We start from the raw sequence: 22,387 nt of genomic DNA, 5'->3' as shown, positions 1-22,387 counted from the left end.
CATTTATAAGCCACTAGCTGATCAAATAAACATATTTTTAGCACTAACTGACACAAAGTTGGTCTAATGAAGAATTTTGTAAAAGCTACACACGAATGAAGATTGCTTTCAATGTTTAAAACTAAAATCTGCGTGCACGATGCCAAAATTAAAGGTGCATTCATCACAGATCAGTGAGTTGCCAAAAGATGAACATTTTGAAATAGTGTTAAAGCTATTGCAAATCCTTCAAGAAAGTTGTTGAACATTTTTTTGTGAGCAAAAACAGAATACAGAAAATATGTAATGATATACCGTATTTCCGCATGTATAAGATGCACCCTTTTTCGAAAAATTTGGGGTCTAAAAACTGGGTGCGTCTTATACAGTGGTTGTAGATTTTTTTTTTTACTTGCATTTCCCGCTTTTTAACACTTGTTGTCTTTGCACTCATTGTTTCGCACTTGTTACTGGTATATTAGGTTACGTTTTGCCACATTCTGCCCAGAAATGGCTCAGAAAAGATTTTCGTACAGTGCTGAATTCAAGTTAAAAGTGATCCAGTATGCAAAAGTGAATGGAAATCGTGCTGCTGAACGTAAGTTTGGTCCTCCTCCAACTGAGAAAACAATCCGAGACTGGCTAAGAGAAGAAGAAACCCTACTGAAAACACCACAGCAGAAGAAGGCCATGAGAGGCAAGTCAAAAAAATGGTGTGATTTAGAGAGGGAATTGAAGATATGGATTGAAGAGCAAAGGGCAATTGGAATTCCTGTGTCCACAAAGATGGTTCAGCATGAGGCAAGAAGAATTGCTGATGAAAAAGAAGTTACTGATTTCAAAGGAGGACACAATTGGTGCTTCAGGTTCATGAAACGGAATGGACTAAGCATGCGTACACGCACCAGACTTGCCCAAAATATGACTGAAAGCTATGAGCAGAAGGTCCTTGAATTTCATCGTTTTGTCATTCAATGTCGGAAGGCACATCAGTTTGAGTTGGGACAGATTGCAAATATGGACAACGTCCCCCTTCAATTTGATGTCCCAAGTAACAGAACTGTTGATAAGAAGGGGGTGAAAACTGTAACTGTGAAGACAATTAGACAGAGCCATTATACTGTTGTTCTAGGTTGTGCCAACGGCACCAAGCTGCCTCCTATGCTGATTTTCAAAAGCAAAACAATGCCAAAAGATGACATTCCTCGAGGAGTGATTGTCCACGTTCATGACAAGGGTTAGATTGATCAGGATGGGATGAAGATCTGGTTTGAGAAAGTTTGGAGCAGGAGACCAGGTGGGCTCTTATGCAAACCTGCCCTATTGGTGCTTGATCAGTTCAGGAAACAACAAAAAACACAAAGAAGACTGCTGCAGAGCAAGAAACAAAACTTGCCGTCATACCTTGACATCCCAGCTCCAACCACTTGATGTCAGCATTAACAAAACCTTCAAAGCTGCCATGAGAGATGAATGGAACCAATGGATGAAGTCTTCTGGGGACAATTTGACACCAGCAGGAAGAGTGAAGAAACCAACTATAGGAGAAGTTTGTACCTGGGTGAAAAGATCCTGGGATAATATCAAGATTGAGATCGTTGTCAAGTCATTTAAGAAGTGTGGCGTTTCAAATGCCATAGATGGAACTGAGGACGAGGCAATATATGAAGACAGTGATTCGTCATCAGACCAGATGATTGCAAGTTAATGGATGGGAGTTTTGATAGTGATGAGGAGTTGTATGAATTTTATGATGAATAAAACTTGAGTTCAATAACTTTATGTAATACATATTTTTTCAAATTTTGGGGCCCCAAAATTAAGGTGCGTCTTATGTCTTATATATGGGGAAATACAGTACTTCCTCTATTCCCATTTAGAGTGTGACCTTGAACATCATGAAGCCATCAAAATAATGCACTCGTGAAGAAAAGTTAACAAGGAAGGTGGAAACCCAGTATGCCGGCAGACTACTGCTGGACATTGATTAGAGAGGCTCCTGATTATTAAAAAAGAAAATGCAAATGCAAAAAAATAAATAGCTGCATTTTTTTACAGAATTTATTAAAATTCTTTAAGTGTTAAAATTTTATTGAAAATTTCAACACATGTAACCTGATTCCACTGTATATCAGTGGGTGCTAGATGGCAATATCTGACTTCACATTGGATTCAGCTAATCAAAATCCATGAAATACATATTTTTATAGGAAAAAAAGTCAAAAGCTTAAAATTTATATCCACTGTAATCATTCAAAAATGTAAAAATCATAGTAGGTGTTGATATTGAGTGATTTCTTCTGCCACATCCTTTAAAGTTTTATTTTTTCAAGAGAAAACATTCACTTCTAACTAACATTGGCTACACACTACTATTCTTAATTTTATAGTAAAGTCTTTACTATAAAATTGGTTTTCAATAAAAGATTGAAAACCAATTACATTACAAACTTTTAAAAATAATTCATTGTACTGAATATTTTTGTCAAAATTATTTCATTCAAACAAGACTTACAAAGCACTGATAAGGGAAGTCAACTAGGAGTCAGAAATATTTTTGCTATAGTAAAATTTTCATTAAAATGGTTTTCATATCATAATAGGATTTTGCTTATACTAAATCTTTTTAGATGAAGCTCTTCATTTGAAATGGACTCTCATATGACTCAATGGACTCAAATTTTCCAGCTGTGTTATTTTCAAACATTTTTTTAATACTTATGTTTTCCTCTGACACTGTTTATTTTCATTTTTGGCCTTATGCTTAGTTAAATCATGGCTGGTAAAATATAAAATAGTTAAGTTAGGAAGGTTCTGCGTAAAATATATAAGTTAGGAGAGTTCTGCATAAAATATGCAAGTTAGGAAGGTTCTGCGTAAAATATATAAGTTAGGAGAGTTCTGCATAAAATATGCAAGTTAGAAAGGTTCTTCTCATTCTTATTTATATTTAATTCCATTAGAATTCATGTCCAATTGCAGCAAACATTTTTATTTATATTGTTTACTATACTTGTGGTTGGAAATTTGTTCTTCAGACTAACACTCTTCATAAATCTAGTCATCTCTGTATTCTTGCACAGGGAAGTTAACTAACTAATCATAAGCAACTTATGATTTCCACCACTACCTCGTAATCAGCATAGCTGCCCTAGCAAGAATGGGATATTTTTCAAGAGTTTTGAAATTAGAGGGAGTTGAAAGAATTAGAAATAAGAAAATCAGTCTGTTGTTAGACTAAATAATTTTTGAGTGAGTCAGTACTGAAGCTGGTTTTCACTTAAGGTACCTGTAATTAATAAGTTGTTTTAATTTTGAGAAATGAAAGTGAAATGAATCTGAACTTGCAAATTAAGTTTTAATTCTAAAGGATGAGGAAAATACAGTTATTAATTTATGCTATGATAATCAAGTTCATTATTATTATTATTATTAGCCATATGGTGCAAGGAAGGCCTGAGGCTTATGCTGCACCAGGCAAAAAAAAAAAAAATTTCTGAATTACCCTGAAATAGAGAAGTAGAAGGGAATCATCAAGAAAAAGAAGAATGACGATATCCAGCTCAGGACTCTGGGTGTGACAAGCCCATACTCACCAGATATGAGCCCCTGGGGTTACATAATGGGAATTTAAAGCAACATTAGAGTGATTCTGTGAGCAACTGTATGTATGTGTGTGTGTGTGTGTGTGTGTGTGTGTGTGTATATATATATTAATTATTATAATTATTGGGGAAAAAAAAAAAGATTTATTGCACATATATTTGTTTAAAGAACACATCACTGATGAGGTTACGTTTTGCTACAGATTTTTCTTCTTTTAAATACAGTTTTCTTCCCAAAATAAAGTCCTGTTTGGTTGACTTATTTTACCATTGTTAGTTGATTTCAAGTGGAATTCTTATTTTAATTTTTATAAATCTTCTTGCCATGCTTTTAGTGCTAGTATTCAACTAGAACAGCTTGGCATGGCAAATATAGCAGTCACTAGTGGGCTGCTGATATGACACAATTTCATTTCTACATGTGGCTGTTGTTATTGTCCACAATAGCAAAAAAAAAAAAAAAAAAGTAAAACTCTCTATAATTACATCAATGTACAATATTATTGATTTCATTTGCAACTTTGTCAACTTCTTTATTTGCAATCTGATTCACATATACTGTACACATGATGGAGGAAATTTAATCAAGCATGAGAAAGTAGTGGAAACAAATCTGGCTGTCTGTCAAATTCTTTAAATTTTTTAAAATAACGCATATGCTGAAAAACACAAGACTCAAGTTTTTATTCTTGAAGTTTTATTCTTAAACTTTCATTTTAAAACTTATTTTAAAACTTTTAAAAATATTTCTGCCATATATCTTAAAACATAATCCAATATATCTCTGTGTGCATTTATATGTTTATGAAAATATCTACTAGTTGTTGTAATTTTTAATCCTGGTTTAACTTTATTTATAACAAAATAATAAGTAAAAAATTATATATTATTTCTTCATAATAGAAGGAATTTCTTCTTAAAGACAAAGAATACGTTAAGAAGGGCCCAATTTTAAATTATTTATTGCCTTTATTCCAAACATTCCTGCAGTATTATGGAAACCCACATGCACGTGCTAGTGTGATTCTAAGGGATGCACCAGCTAGTGGTTAAGGCTTAACAAACAATGCGTCATTACATTAATTTCTGTTAAATTCCAGTGTTAAAAAAAAAAAACAAGTTTTCTATGCTTATGTTTGTAACTGCTGTCTAGATCTAATACAGGTGGCCACCTTTAAAGTTAATTGTAATCATAGCTTGATGATACTTATTAATTCAGGTGAATTTATATACTATATGAATATATGAAGTTTTCAAAGTTAATACAAAACATTCCATCTCAACACAATCTTGAGTTATACATTCCTTTACATGCCTGAGCATTAATAATTACAGGATTCTAGGTTTCTAACCCTGCATGTATATTTAAAAGAAAACCCAAAGACTAAATATAATATTTAAATCTTCTCTTAACTGGTGTAATCACATTTAGTATTTAGAACCTATTGCTTTATCTAAACTGCACTGAGAACTATTTGGCAAACTTCACTGCCATTCTTGTTTTGTTTGGTTAATCAACGAATTTTGTTTCAGTGATGATGTTGGTTGACAAAAATAAAGGTGTGAATGAATGACTGAATGACTGCAAGTTTGTGAATAAAAATCTTTCAACAATAAAGAGGGTACATGTCACCATGTACCCTCTTGTTCCCACAGATAAAAATCTAAGGTGCTAAGGTCTGGAGAATGGATAGCCAACATTATAGATCAATGACCAATTCACAGACCAAGAAAGCAATGACTGAGTTATGCTTTCATTGGCTTACTATTCATTGCATTAATTGACTAATTATTCAAATCATTCCTAAATTTCAAATATCTAAAACTTCTTAATTACTGAGATTCACAAATGAATCGAATGTGTACTGGGGATGAGATGATCCTTTTTAAATGTTATTCCACTTGCTTTTTTATACTTATTTTTTAAAATTCAGATAATGATAACTGCATAACTACTGAGAATCAGACTTATGTTTTCTGACATTTTACTGAAAGCGATAAGCTCCAGAAGTTAATCGTCCTGTGTGTGCGTGCGTGCATGTATGCATGCACACACACTAATATGAATACATTTTTAATATAAATTGTAATATAAATTTTAATATACATTTTTAATACTAATATGAATACACACTTTTAAATTAAAAATACCTTAAAGAATAATAAGGAAAAGAAAAGACAGGCAACCAATGGTACTATACATATAGCAACAAATGGGGAAGTTACTAAATTAAGAATTTATCCTCTCTCCTTATAAGAGGAGAGAGGATAAATTTTCTCCTTATAATAAATTAGAATACTGTAATTAAAAGATCAATAAAGCAAAATTATGAGTCATTTAGAGATAAATTTATAGATGGCACCTAGTCAACAGCACCAAAAGGAACTGTTGAGAAAATCAATTGCACTGTTGTGCCGATTTAGTTTCTGTTAGTGGTGTGTGTGGTGATGCCATGATTTGTTGACATTTGAAATTCAGTGTTTCTAGGCCGCCGTAGCCTAGTGGTCAGGCGCACGGGTGCATAAGTACACGTGCCTTGAGTGACCGGGGTTCAAGCCCGTGACTACTGAATACGGTGCTGTTTCTTGTAATCTGTCTATCTTGTGAACTCCTCTGACCGTTTGGTCTTCCCGGAGTATAAACAGAAAATTTATTTATTTATTTATTTATTTATATTTGTTGATTTATGGCCTTCAACCAAAATGGGACTCAATCATTGCTCTGTTATAATTTAATTTTGTTTTATATATTGGCTATGTTGTTGTGACTGGGTTTTAGTATCACCAGTAGCAACATTTTGTGATTTTCAGCTTCAGTGCTAACAAGGAGATAGTCTAAATTTATCTATAACTTGCTTGTAATTTTTCTCACACTAGCCTTTTAATTAAAGTATTCTAAATTATTAAATATGCATTCTGTGACACCCTTTTTATTAATTTAGTCTCTTCAATTGTTTCATGTTATTTTCATACTCATTCTGATAACCTATTCTTAATCTTCTAATTTACATTTGTGTGTGTGTGTGTGTGTGTGTGTGTGTGTGTGTGTGTGTGTGTGTGTGTGTGTGTGTGTGTGTGTGTGTGTGTGTGAGTGAGTGAGTGAGTGAGTGAGTGAGTGAGTGAGTGAGTGAGAGAGAGAGAGAGAGAGAGAGAGAGAGAGAGAGAGAGAGAGAGATTCTGCTGAATATACTACACAGAACATAAATCTAGATGTTACTTGACTATGTGGTTATGATATAAATTAACTTAATGTCCCCAAAAACTCCATCAGCAACAAAAATCAGACTCTATACTCACTCAGCAGCAGTGAAATCAGATACTGTGTTCCAAATTTTGACCAATGCCCAGGACGATATACCCCCCCCCCAAGGAAATAAAAGTTAACAAACTAAAGAATCTAAAAGACTTTTTATCATGTACATAGCGTTATCTTATCAGTTATCATTTTGTTCTAAAAACAAAATTTGTTTTTAGAAGTGGGGAGAAAAAAAAAAAGACAGATGGCAGTTATTTTTTGCTATTTTATACATTCATCATTGGTAACATTCATTAATAGAATCCTTTCAGGCCAGCAGCATGACATTAAAATTATAATTGCAAACAAATGCATGAAGTCAAACAGACCGGTTAACAGGTGGACTCACCAAGCAGTAAGTTCAGTCAGGAAAGATTTGACTAACAGGCACTTCTAGACCAATCAATGCATAGCAAAATAAAAGATTCTGTGGGTACATATAACTGGCAATTGCCAAGCAAGGTCAGATTCAGTGAATGACTGAGTGCCTGAACAGTGATGGTCAGAGTATGATCAAAGTTTGAAAAGCAAGTAGTCCAAGAAACTGCCGGTGATCTGGAAAACAGGATCTCAAATATTTAACTGCAATTAAGTACAAGCAAATCCATAAATTAGCATTAGTAGAGGCATACGGTACAAGAAAGGAAGCTTATACAGCATCAGCCAAAAAAAAAAAAAAAAAACACCTTCCCATTTCACCCGTCCATTCACTCCAAATGTTTGTCTAGTTCTGCCTTAAATTTATTTAAGGCTGTCAACTTCCACAACACAGATGGAAGTTTGCTCCAGCAATCAACCACCCGCTGGCTAAAGGCAAATTTCCGCACATCTATTCTGCAACTGCTTTTCCTCGATTTGAATTTATGTCCCCTCAGGCGATTAATCTGGATAAGAGGAACAATCCCATGAACATTGAACTTGCTCAAACCATTCAAAGCCTTACACACCTCAATCAGATCACCTCGCAAGTGCCTAGTCTCCAGACACTGAAAATTGCAGAACTTAAGCATTTCCTTGTAAGAGCAGCCCTTTGTTCCATTCCAATCTCGGTGCCCTTCTCTGTACTCATTCCAGCAGCTCTACATCCTTCCTAAAATGAGGCCTCCAGACCCGTACACAGTACTTGAAGTATGACCTGACTATTGCCTTATAAAAGGTGATAATCACCTCCTTATCCTGCTAGAAAAATTCCTGTATATCACTGACAAGAAGTCACACCTGTAATACAATTCTTACATGAGCTGAATGTCTTTTAACTGTAGTTTTTTTTAAAGAGGATCTGGAAAGTCAGCAGACCCACATCTAACATCCCAGCATACTAAGCCATGCTATTTCAAGGTTATGCTATATACAGTTAATCAGTACATGAAATGGTGGAAGACAAAAAAAAAAAAAAAAAAAAGTAGGATGATTTTGGATATTCTTTCAATGTGGTAAATGGCAGGATAATTATGAAATTTCTTGATTTTACAAACCTTCATTCATTTCAAGTCCAAAAAGAAGGATGTAGGATGGCAGATCATAACTTCAAGCACCACATTTACCTAAATGGCTGAGAATTAACAAACTTCATATTCTGAATATTTTCAAAATTTATCTTCTCTTCACTATGATGTAATCAATTCCAAAATAACTTACCCTTGTGCGACTAAAGAATCTACGCTTGATTTAAACAATCCATCTGAATGTAAATAACCAGTTTTTACCTCACTTCTCTTTCTTAAACAGATACCAGCAGTTAAAATCCTTGAAGAGCCAGCAATCTTCTCCTAAACGTAAATAAAAAAAAGTTGATTAAAGTTTGTGTATATATATGTATTTTATACAGTTATTTTTGAATATATTAGTAATAACCAATAGACATCCATACTATGTACCTAAATCTCATCAAATAAATCTAAAGTGCATACTTCAAAGAAGTCAACAGATAAAACTGTTTATCAGCCTTTATTTTTATTTCAATGCCAAAAAAATATCATCTGATGTCTGCTGTTTGCTTTACATGAGATATTCTAAAGTGTCAGTTTTATTCATTAGTGGTGCTTTTGTGGTTGGAGTTAGTCAGCTCTGTTAGTTAATTGAGATTTTCTGCAAACCCCCACCACACTTCCATTTATGTGAAGCTTTTCAACTTCCCAATTTAACCCAAAATTAGTGTAAGATGGGTTATACTGACAAAAACATAAAATAGAGTTTATTTAACCCTATCCCACTAATCACTGGCTTTCTGTTCACCCATTCCAAATTTAAATGTTAAAATATCAACTAAAATTAGTCATCATGAATTTTAAAATATGCCCAATATGAACCTCCGTTTCAATCCACAGATTATTTTTTAATTGAAGAAGTGGATACGTGAAAATCTAAGAAGACACCGCGTTTTTAAATAAGTCAGGTATAATTTTTTTTTTTTTTTACTTTTTTTCCCACTCAATATCAAGTATGCATTATAAGTAAGGTAATCAGACATCATTTTTGTGAATAAGATTTCTTTTACTAAGAATTTTTTTTTATTTTCTTATTATCCAATAATGGGAAAATAACAAATAAATTTATTAAGTGCACCACTTTCAACTAATAATAGCTGTTTGAAAGAAAAGTAACACCAAGAATGAAAAAGAAAACAATATTTTTATGCAGAGGAAGTAATATTTGTGATGCGCTTATGCCAAGAGAGATCAGAAGTCAGGCTAATGCTAGTATAGGTATTATCTTAACTAACAACTAAATGTTGTTGTTGAATGTGATATGAGAAAAAGCAGATTCTTTTTTGCAAGAAATAATACAGGACTGAGATCAGCATTTAAGGAATTAGTAGTGGATATCTGAGAAGTTGAAGCTGTTTGTCAGAAACATTTTCTCAAACTGGAAGGTGGAATGTAGTGTGCTATCATAAGCAAACTAAGGATAGAATTTGCATCAGTGGAAGGTCATTAATATAAAGTAGGAAAACAGTGAGAGAAGAAACACTTGGGATTTTGTTATCAGGTGAGAAGTTCGAAGACAGAGTCATTACCCACAGTGAGTGGTTGGAGAGAAAACTGGCAAAGGTGGGGGGAAGAAGCAGCCCACAAGACAAGTGAGCTTGTTTAGAAGACCTTTATGCCAAACATAATCAAAGGTCTTGAAAGTGTCAGATGCAATTGCTTATGTTTTAAACTTTGAGTGAATTTTTCAAAGATGAAAAATGATGGAATCCATACTGGCCAATGGAAGGTTTTGATATAATATAAGCAGGGCTTTTTTTATTTTTGTAAAATATGAACTTCTGGAATGGTGAGGAAGTCCTCCCAGGAAATCAGGGTGGGGGATCTTTCCCAGGAAAATTTTTAGAAAATCATGGTGCCAAATTTTCAAACTTGGGAGCTTTTTTTTAGTCTTGTACAGTTAGTTTTTAATGAATTTTTGTTTTTCTGAGATGTCAATAAAAAATTATTTGGTCCACATGCACAAGGCTAACTTTCTGTATTATAGTTGACCTACTGCCGTGGGCTTTCAGTAAGTTGACAAAGAGGCTCTTCGCCTCGAAAGCTATTTGCCGCATTTGCTTGATTTTATGTTTTTAATCCAACTTTGTATTCTAATGTTTTTAATTAATTTGTTTGTTTTATTTTAACAGAGTAATTTTTAATTATATCAATTAAATTTTTAATCATATATTTTTATTTCAAACTTTGGGGGTTTATTTTATTTTGTTAATTGTCAGCTGATACAACAATATTGTTACAGTATAAAAAATTATTTTATCATTTTGGCCACTTGATAGTTTTGCCACTCGCCTCGCTCTCCCACTTCTTTGCTATAGTGTGTTTAATAGTCACCTTTTCCTTTACTTGTCACTTCAATAATATCGGACTTTGCCTGTGGACGTCCTGGAGTGAAGACATCACTCCACTTGGTGAGAAATTTGCAAAAAATGGTGACTACTGAAGAAATTCAGTGTTTTACTGATATATTTATTAATGAAAATGGGCATAGTTAATATTAAATGCAGAAAGATAAAAATTATCAGTTAAGATTAATTCTTTGCAGTTTTATTAAGTTCTTAGCAAGGTGTGACCACTTTAAATTTCTACACACTAACAATGCACCATCAACAACGGCCACCATTGTTGTTGTGGAGTTCTCTGTTTTGTGAATGGCCACCATTGTTGTTGTGGAGTTCTTTGTTTTGTGAATGGGTTAGCTTGTCATGCTCACGTCTTGCTTGAACTTAATGGTGTTTTCTACATATACAGATAGCACTTTAAAAACTAGTTATAATCAGTGCAAGACTACAAAATTTAATGAGTTTTACATTTTGTTAGACTAGCACACACATCACAAATGACTGATAGCTCCCTTTTGCTGAACTTAGCATTCATACTGATCTTTTAGCCGAGCCTTGGAACTTTGCATTTTATGAGATCCCTCTGGAATCTCTGGACCTTGAGTCTATAGATACCAGTGATATTAAAGATCACTCTCCATTTTATCATAAGAAACAGGACATAAAATTGAGTTGTGCCTAAATCAGAAATATGGGATCTTAACCCTGTTAACAGGTTTAAGACACAAGAACTAAGGAAAACAAATCTCAAATGAAATCAGGACAGCAGACCTGGCCTTGCCACTAGTAAATCTAAAAGGATAAACATATCATGAATGGAATCAACAAAGATAGACAAAAATATGCAGAAAGATCCAGAACCTGTCACAGAGGACATAGACATCACCTTTCAGGCAGCTGGCTCTGCTTTAGATAAAGTGATAGTAACAAGCTTAAAACTTGATGGTTTAATGGCTGAACAGACTTGAAGGATCGTGGCTTCAGTCAGAAAAAAGGTAACTGAGTGCTGGACAGTGTTAGAGCATACAGCCACCAATCTGATTTTTGAGAACTAAATATTAAGAACCAAACTTGAAACCAAGAAAATAAAAATGGCAACAAACCCAAGCATGTGCACAGGTCTCCTGAAAACTAACTTCCAAAATAACTTACCCTCTACCACACCGCCACCAAAATCAAGAAACTAGACCCAACACCAATCAAAACAAGGAAGACAATGTTTTAATTATAAGACCCACAGAGGAATTGAAGCTAGATTCAAGCAAAGCTGTGAAGCAAGTCTTCACAAAAAATCTCAACTTAAGAATGTAAAAATACAGAGTTTAAGAAAAATCTAACTGGCAGTGTAATCCAAACAGCGACAAAGGCTGAAGCCGACAAAGTTAGACAGAATCCCCTAGTTGCAGAGATGAGTTTAAAAGCTGAAAAGCCCAAAACCAGAGGCCCAATCATTGTTATTTTTGACCTGAATAAAATTAAAGGTAGAAATGATATCCTCACAGAAATATATGATAGAACTTTCATGAATAAATGATAAAGGATGAAATAAACAGTGAACTAAATATACTGAAATATTATACTGAAATACCCCAAAATTAAGTCAACACAATCATGCAACTGGACTATTGAACTTTCACCCACCAAGAGCATAGCAAATCGCCTCCATACAACAAAGAATTTATATATGATATCCTATATAAATACCTGTTCCCAAAAAGAGACTACTTGTGGACACTGCTGTACAAGGATTGCAGAAAAACACCAGAGGCCAGATGCACCAATCGCAAATCTGCTGGGCTCTCCTATAACCACTCGGTGAGGGATCCAAGTGCCCGATCCACATCAAGACAGTAAACCAGTTTAAACAGAAAATAGATTATAGGTACTCTCCATAATCCAATTAATTGTATAAGGCAATGGTCAGGCCACACCTTGAGTACTGTATACGGGTCTGGAGGCCTCATTTCAAGAAGGATGTAGAGCTGCTGGAACGAGTACAGAGAAGGGCAACAAGATTAGTGAATGAAACAAAGGGGTACTCTTACGAAGAAAGGCTTAAGTTTTGCAAATTAGTGTCTGGAGACTAGGCACCAGCGAGGTGATCTGATAGAGGTGTATAAAGCCTTGAATGGTTTGAGCATGCTCAATGCTGATAGGATTCTTCCTCTTGCTCAGAATAATCACATGAGAGGGCATAAATTCAAATTGAGGAAAGACAGATGTAGGATAGACGTGCGGAAATTTGCCTTCAGCCAGCGGGTGGTTGGTTGGTGGAACAGACTTCCATCCCTTGTCGTGGAAGTTGATAGCCTAAATAAATTTAAGGCTCAGCTGGACAGGTATTTCGAACGAACGGAGGGGTGAAGTGGAAGGGTTTTTTTTTTTTTTTGGCTGATGCTGCATAAGCTTGCTTTCTTGCATCATATGCCTCTACTAATGCTAATGACCAGGCTTTGAAGTTCTTACAGTTGAATGCCCAACATGCAAACACAGTTGTCAATCAGATAAGAATAATCATGGAAGAAAACCAGATGGGCATACCATGAATCCAGGAGCCCTACACCCATGATGGCAGGGTTCAGGGATACCTCAGAAACTACAGAATTGTTGAAGCCACTACTGATACATGGGCTGCCATAGTAATCAGAAATACAGACATAACTGTCACCAAAGTAAATACCCCATACACTCCACTAGCAGTCTGTGCACATTCCTTCTCCCTTGGGTTCACTTCACATTACATCAATGTAATTTCAATGTATTCAAACCATAGATTTCCCCTGTGGCATAGCCACACCTCATAGAGACCACAGGAACTGGAAGACTTCATATAGCTACATCACCACCTCAAGTCCTAAACAAGCTACGCAATCTGCCGACATACAGCAGTACATTGCACAGAAGTGATCAGCATTACTATGGACACAAGCCATAGCACACAAATTTATAAACTCGCATGTGCAGGAGGCTTGGACCACATCTGACCACTGTACTATAAGCTTTCAACTGGATCAGACCACCCCCCCCAATATATGACATTATTCACTAGCATATGAAAAGCAAATTTCCAAAAATATCAAGAAACTCTAGGAACCCCCCTGTCACAGACACCCCCAGAAGAGAACAACCATGTCCATCCAAATGAACAGTTAGGCAACTTACAAACACTATCATCAGAGCAGCAGATGCCTCTAAGAAGAAAACACAACCTAGACAAAATGCAGTTCCCTTATGGTGCCTACAGCTGAATACTCTCTGGTGAAGTGCACCAGGCAAGAAAATACTTTCAAAGATCCAGAATATAATCCAGAATACAATGTGTATAGGAAGGATAGACAGGACAGGAGGGGAGGAGGGGTTATGCTATTAATTAAGAAACACAAAGTCCAAGGAAGTGAAGCCAGTCGACATCGATGGACAGGGCAGTGTCGAGTCAGTTTGGTGTAACATAAGCATAGGGAAATCAAAATTGAGAGTAGGAGTGTGCTATAGGCCTAATGACTCTGATGAGTATAATAAGATATTGTACAGGGAAATAGAGTGGGCCAAAAATCAGAGAGTCTTATAATGGGGGATTTTAATTTCCCAGATATTGACTGGAATTTGTGGTTTGGTCACTCGCACACTAGCAAGGCTTTTGTGGATTTATTGGATGATTGTTTTCTACATCAGCATGTTCGTGAGGCAACAAGAGGGAGCAATACTCTTGATCTGATTATCAGTAGTGATTCTTCATGCATTAAGAATCTGCAGATAAATAAACCACTAGGTGGCAGTGATCACAGTGTGTTGAAGTGGGATTTACTCAAGGAGGTAACTACCATCAGAGGTAAAGGGAAGGGTTTTTGTTTTCGTAAAGGCGACTATGATGGTCTGAGACAGTATTTAAATTCTATACAGTGGGACCAACTGATGATGTTACCAACAGCAAACTCAAAATGGGAAGCATTCAAGGAACTAATCTTGGAGGCTACCAGGCTTTACATACCAACTAAGAAATATTGTTCAAGGTTTAGGCCTAAATGGTTGTCAGATGAATTAATGAGACGTGGCAGAGAAGAAAAATGCATGGGATACATACAAATTAATGGGTGACATGGAAGCCTATGATAGATATAAGTTGGTCTGTAACCAAGTCACAAAGGAGATTAGGCAGGCAAAGGCAGACTACGAAAAATCCTTGGCAAAGGATGCAAAGAAAAACAGAAAAGAGTTCTTTACATATTTGAACTTGAGAAGGAAAGGGATGAATCAGATTGGTCCACTGGATATTGATGGTTCAACAGTTGAGGATCCTGCTCAGGTGGCTAACAATCTAAACGAGTATTTTGCATCTACACTCACGCATGAGGAGTTATTCAGGAAGGAGAATGATGTAGGTAAAGTAAACATTGGCAGTGAGCTGGATGATTTTGTAATAACTGAGAGGAAAGTGGAGGAGAGATTGTTGAGGATAAACATAAAAAAAAGGCACCTGGGGTGGATGGGATCTATCCAGTTATATTAAAGGAGGCAGCAAAGGAAGTATGCAAACCCCTAGCCATAATTATGAGAGCTTCTTTGGACTCAGGGGAGGTACCCATAGACTGGAGATGTGCAAATGTAACCCCAATTCACAAAGGAGGATCAAAGGCTGACACAAGTAATTATAGACCTGTTAGTTTAACTTCTGTTCCAGGTAAATTAATGGAGGCACTGGTTAAAGAAGCACTGCAGGATCATCTAGACAAGAATTCAGTTATAGCTCAGACACAGCATGGTTTTGTTAAGGGCAGGTCTTGCCTGACCAATTTGATTGGATACTATGATGTAGTCACAAAAGAACTGGATGCAGGGAATAACTTTGATATTATATATTTGGATCTTAGAAAGGCTTTTGATACTGTTGCACATGGAAGACTGCTGCACAAATTGGAGCAGTGTGGCATTGGAGGCAAATTGCTGCTATGGATAAGGGGATGGTTGAGTGGCAGAAGACAGAGAGTGGTAATCAATGGACACTGCTCAACGTGGACTAATGTTATTAGTGGAGTTCCTCAAGGTTCAGTGTTGGGTCCGTTGTTGTTTTCGGTGTTTATGAATGATATTGATGATGGGATATCAAGTTTAATGTCCAAGTTTGCAGATGATACAAAGGTTGGCAGGGTTGTTAAGGACACTACTGACGCTATGCTGCTGCAACAGGATCTGGAAAGGTTGAACAGATGGGCTGAGAGGTGGCAAATGAAGTTTTTAACATTGAAAAATGTAAAGTACTACATATGGGTAACAGTAACCCCAGAGCAACGTATCAACTCTGCGGTACTACACTGACAGTGGTGGAGAATGAAAAGGACCTGGGGGTAATTGTGCAGGCAGATATGAAGTTCTCTGAGCAGTGCAGACGAGCTGCAAGAGTAGCTCATGGTGTCTTGTCAATGATATACAGGAATTTTTCTAGCAGGGATAAGGAGGTGATTATTCCCTTGTATAAGGCAATGGTTGGGCCACATCTTGAGTACTGTATACAGGTCTGGAGGCCTCATTTCAAGAAGGATGTAGAACTGCTGGAACGGGTACAGAGAAGGGCAACAAGATTAGTGAATGGAACAAAGGGTTGCTCTTACGAAGAAAGGCTTAAGTTTTGCAAATTACAGAGTCTGGAGACTAGGCACCGGCGAGGTGATCTGATAGAGGTGTATAAGGCTTTGAATGGTTTGAGCATGCTCAATGCCAATGGGATTCTTCATCTTGCTCAGAATAATCACCTCAGAGGGCATAAATTCAAATTGAGGAAGGACGGATGTCGGATAGATGTGCGGAAATTTGCCTTTGGCCAGCGGGTGGTTGGTTGGTGGAACCGACTTCCATCACTTGTTGTTGAAGTTGATAGCCTGAACAAATTTAAAGCTCAACTGGACAGGTATTTCGAACGAACAGAGGGGTGAAATGGGAGTGGGGTTTTTTTTTTTTTTTTTTTGGCTGGTGCTGAATAAGCTTGCTTTCTTGCATCATATGCCTCTACTAATGCTAATGCTAATAATTGGACACTAGTTAAGATAAATGCCAGAAGAGAATTCTAACGAACCTTGAAAAATGAATATACAACCCTAATAAGGTAGAAAAAGGACTCCTGGCAACAGCTTGTTAGTACCACTGGTACGGCTGACTCATGGGATGTGGTTTACCGAATTGTTACCAACAAGCTGCCAAAAGGCAACAAGTACCACAAACACTGGCCAGATTACTAATACCTGGGAGGAAACAGTGCATCATTAAGAACAGTCAAACACATGCACTAAAAACAACAACTGTCAACATCTGGAGACTGAAATGCCTTTCAGCCCTGAGAAACAATCCACAGCACTGAATAGAACTAAAAACAATAAATGTCCAGGCAATGACCTAATTGAAATATAAATGGTGAATGAAGTAGCCAAAAGATATCCACACCATTCCCTACAACTATTTAACAATTGCCTGCAAAAAGGGATTTTCCCTACTCTTTGGAAACAGTAAAACATTAGGTTAACATTAAAAAATCTGGAGAAATCCTCCAGAGATCCAAAATCATACTAGCCCATTTCCTTCCTATTGGTCCTGGCCAAGGTATTCTATTCGGTATCTATCAGGCTGGATACCCACTACTTGAATGCACATCTTAACAGACACAATATGGATTTAAACAAGGATGCTCCAATGAGGATGCAATGAACCACATAGTCAAGACAGCAACCACAGCAGAAGAAACATGCTAGCCATACCCATAGACTTTGTAGGGGCCTTTGATGCCCTGTGGTAGCCAAGCATACTTTGCAGACTGCGATGTTCTGTACAAAATAATACAGGATTATCTTAGGGATAGAGAGGTATCAGTAAAAAAGAGATATCAGTGCATTACTAGGAAATGTCACACAAGGTTCAGTGCTGGGTCTGTCTCTGGAACATGGTGCTGGATGAATTCCTGGGGATGGACATATCCCCGACAGAAATGTGATGTGATATCATTATTTCGATAGACCAGAGTCCATGTATGTGGTAACTGAGATCCTAAATTTACAGAGTCAAGTGGCAGCTTTCCAGGTAGTACCTGCAATGCAGGGATACTGGCTGCAAGGCTGCTGGATAATTGTGACTAGCCAGTTCCTGACTGTTATCTGGGTTACTTTTTTGCAGCCACATTCCCGTTGCATAGGTGACAATGAGTATGAACGAAATTTATGGAGAAGGGAAAGAGCTTTTACTTTTATTCCCCAGTTTGTCCTTGTTATCCTATTTACCATGGATACAAAACTTTCACTTTTTCAGTTGTATATGTATGTCACAAATATAAGTTTACAATCCAAGCACTTAGATATTTTATTGTAGTTATATGTACAGAAAGGACATTGTATATATGTGTAAGGTAAGGTAAGGTGGCTCCAAAACATTAGTTCAGCTCTGCCACAGTACACTGTGCTGATAAAGAACATTGTAAAAAAGGCCAGATATAGTGTGTATACAGTTATGTTGAAAATATTGTATTAGGCAACTTAGATACCAAAAAATAGCAATCAATTGGAAAGTTGCTTCCTGATACTTGTACAGTCACATACTGCCTTTAGTACAGTGTTTAGGGTCAAGCGGCACCAGTAGTTTTCCACAACTCCACCACATACTGTTTTTTTATTATTATTTATTTTACTAGCTAGTTCCAGCCAGCTGTCCTGGCAATCCCACCAATTATTTACATGCTACATATATACAACCACTGAAAAAGTTTATGCAATTATCTTAGATTCCTCATTGAGTCAAATTCATTCTCAACCTAATGTCCATATCACAATGCAATACCATAAAGGTATCTGAAACAATAAAAATCCCAGCATAAGGTTGTGATGACCTCCAAGGATCCAAGTGACACTTGTAGGTCCACCACAAAGACTCAAAATCATAGCAGACGTCTAAACCAGGAATTATGGTCACAACAAAGAAGTCAACTGTTCTCAAATGTAGCAGTCCCAACAGAACAGCAGTTAACAGTAAAGAGTAATACCCCAATTAGTCTCTACATACTGTACTTGGAACCACAATAACAACACAGCAGAACAGGTCATCCATCAAGGAAGGAAACAACCACAATGCAATCCAGCTGACTCATCATGCTAGATATCAGGCATGCTCAGTGATTACCTGATATGACATACTGTTACTAATGCCAATATCACTGTATCACAGTTCTCCACATGCTACATATATACAACGTCAGACTTATAGCACCATACAGGTGCTATAAGTCTGACATTGGTAGTATAATATCACTATTCTTCACAACTGAAGCATTATGCTTCACAAATACTGACAAACCAAAACCATGAGCATGTAACCCTTGGTGTTGAAATAGCACAATGAGCCATTTAGGCCAAAAGATTAAGTTCTACAAATACTGAAAGATGGGCACCAGGAACCTGTAACTTCTACTGCAGAAATTGCATAACTGGTCATTTTGGCCAATCACAACAATGTGATCTCCTGCTGTAGAAATGGCAAAATTAGCCATTCATATCAATCAGAACAGTATAATGACACAGTGAGCCACTGAAATTACCCGTAGACCTAACCCAATGAGCATCCCCCCCCCCCCAAATCTTTTAACCAGTTAGTTTCATGAGTCAGTGGAAGGGGCATTTGGAGGATGTATCTTGAGGTACTTTAGAAGTTATAGCATTCACAGGGTAGACTCCCACCTATAATTGAGAGATTTGCTTCTACAGGGATGGTATACACTTAAATAGAAAGCGTGCAAGAATATTTGCTGACGCTATCGAAGCAGGAAAACTGCTAGCTTGGGTGGATACAAGGATTAATAGATTAACAGTAGCCAATGGCAGAGGTGAAAATGATTCTTGCACTGCTTCTATTGGAATGAGTACCAGCCTGGAAAACAAGATGCAGGGTATTTCAGAGACTGCTGCGAGTCATTGCGGTACAAGTAAACACATGGGTTGTGTTAGGGTAGCTAAGAATAGGAACAGGTGCATGTATACTTGCATGTACACCAATGCTAGGAGTTTGGTAAATAAATTTGATGAATTTGAAATACTGCTCAGAACATAAAAGGCAGATATTGTTGGGATATCAGAGACGTGGTGTCACACAGATATAAGGAATGCAGAACTGGAATTTGGGAAGTACAACGTCTACAGAAAGGATAAACAGGATAGGAAGAGAGGAGGAGGGGTTATGCTATTAGTTAAGAAACACATAAAATCCAAGGAAGTGAAGCCAGTCGACATCGCTGGACAGTGCAGTGTCGAGTCAGTTTGGTGTGACATAAGCACTGGGAGATCGAAATTGAGAGTAGGAGTGTGCTATAGGCCTAATGACTCTGATGAGTATAATAAGAAACTGTACAGGGAAATAGAGTGGGCCAGTAAATCAGACATTCCTATAATGGGGGATTTTAATTTCCCAGATATTGACTGGAATTTGTGGGTTGTTCACTCACACACTAGCAAGGCTTTTGTGGATTTATTGGATGATTGTTTTCTACATCAGCATGTTCAGGAGGCAACTAGAGGGAGTTGATCTTGATCAGATTATTGGGAGTGATTCTTCATGCATTAAGAATCTATAGATAAAGGAACCACTAGGTGGCAGTGATCACAGTGTGCTGCAGTGGGATTTACTCAAAGAGGTAACTACCATCAGGGGAAAAGGGAAGGTTTTTTGCTTTAGTAAAGGTGACTACGATGGTCTGAGACAGTATTTAAATTCTATACGGTGGGACCAACTGATCATGTTACCAACAGCAAATTCAAAATGGGAAGCATTCAAAGAAATTATCTTGGAAGCTACTAGGCTTTACATACCAACTAAGAAATATTGTTCAAGGTTTAGGCCTAAATGGATATCAGATGAACTAATGAGACATGTGGCAGAGAAGAAAAATGCATGGGATACATATAAATTAATGGGTGACATGGAAGCCTATGATAGATATAAGCTGTTCTGTAACCAAGTCAGAAAGGATATTAGGCAGGCAAAGGCAGATTATGAGAAATCCTTGACAAAGGATGCAAAGAAAAACAACAAAGAGTTCTTTACCTATGTATACTCTAGAAGGAAAGGGTTGAATCAGATTGGTCCACTGGTTGATCCTGCTCAGGTGGCTAACAAACTAAATGAGTATTTTGCATCTACATTCACTCATGTGGAGTTATTCAGGGAGGGGAATGCCAGAGGTGAGCTAAACTCTGGCAGTGAGCTGAATGATTTTGTAATAGCTGAGAGGAAAGTGGAGGAGGAATTGTTGAAGATAAACATAAAAAAGGCACCTGGGGTGGATGGGATTTATCCAGTTATATTAAAGGAGGCAGCAAAGGAAGTAAGCAAACCCTTAGCCATAATTATGGGAGCTTCTTTGGACTCAGGGGAAGTACCCACGGACCCCAATTCACAAAGGAGGATCAAAGAGCAACACAAGTAATTATAGACTTGTTAGTTTAACTTCTGTTCCAGGACAATTAATGGAGGCACTGGTTAAAGAAGCACTGCAGGATCATCTAGACAAGACTTCAGTTATAGCTCGGACACGGCATGGTTTTGTTAAGGGAAAGTCTTGCCTGACCAATTTGATTTAATACTATGATGTGGTAACAAAGGAACAGGATGCAGGGAATAACTTTGATATCATATTATTTGGATCTTAGAAAGGCTTCTGATACTGTTGCACATGGAAGACTACTGCACAAATTGGAGCAGTGTGGCATTGGAGGCAAATTGCTGCTATGAATAAAGGGATGGTCGAGTGGGAGCAGACAGAGAGTGGTAATCAATGAACACTGCTCATCGTGGGCTAATGTTATTAGTGGAGTCCCTCAGGGTTCAGTATTGGGTCCATTGTTGTTTTCTGTATTTATAAATGATATTGATGATGGTATATCAAGCTTAATGTCCAAGTTTGCAGACGATACGAGGGTTGGCAGGGTTGTTAAGGATACTAATGACAGTACACTGCTGCAACTGGATCTAGAAAAGTTGAGCAGATGGGCTGAGATGTGGCAAATTAAGTTTAACATTGACAAATGTAAAGTACTACATATGGGAAGCAGCAACCCCAGAGTGACGTATCAACTCTGTGGTACTACACTAACAGTGGTAAAGAAAGAAAAGGACCTGGGGGTAATTGTGCAAGCAGATATGAAATTTTCTGAGCAGTGCAGACAGTCTGCAAGAGTAGCTCATAGTGTCTTGTCAATGATATACAGGAATTTTTCTAGCAGGGATAAGGAGGTGATTATCTCCTTATATAAGGCAATGGTCAGGCCACACCTTAAGTACTGTATACAGTACTCAAGGTGTGTCTGGAGGCCTCATTTTAAGAAGGATGTAGAACTGTTGGAACGAGTACAGAGAAGGGCAACAAGATTAGTGAATGGAACAAAGGGTTTCTCTTATGAAAAAAGGCTTAAATTTTGCAAATTACAGTGTCTGGAGACTAGGCACCTGCAAGGTGATCTGATTGAGGTGTATAAAGCCTTGAAGCGGCTATAAAGCCTTGAAGGGGCTTAGAGGGGAACAGGTATCCTGTGTGTTATCAGACACTCAGCCTAAAACACTGATGGATCCAATATCTCTCTATTACAGAAGATTTAGGAGAAGTCCGGTTGGCCTGCCTCCCTAAAATCCACTCATGCACACCTTCTCAATGGTAAGCCC

General features: G+C 37.0%; 1 protein-coding gene across 1 annotated transcript in view; it reads right to left on the bottom strand.

The window, feature by feature from the left end:
• The window catches only part of mRpL50 (mitochondrial ribosomal protein L50), a 57,253-nt gene that overhangs the window by 12,096 nt on the left and 22,770 nt on the right, over positions 1-22,387 (bottom strand). Inside the window, exon 2 of the mRNA XM_090373546.1 lies at positions 8,518-8,648. Coding sequence (XP_090229672.1) covers positions 8,518-8,648 — 131 coding nt within the window. The remainder of the gene's footprint in view (positions 1-8,517; positions 8,649-22,387) is intronic.

Source organism: Mastigoproctus giganteus, chromosome 5, assembly GCF_048544385.1.
Source record: "Mastigoproctus giganteus isolate SK-2022 chromosome 5, ASM4854438v1, whole genome shotgun sequence".
Lineage (NCBI taxonomy): Eukaryota > Metazoa > Arthropoda > Arachnida > Uropygi > Thelyphonidae > Mastigoproctus > Mastigoproctus giganteus.
The sequence above is the reverse complement of the archived record's forward strand: the minus strand, read 5'-3'. Positions and strand labels throughout refer to the sequence as shown.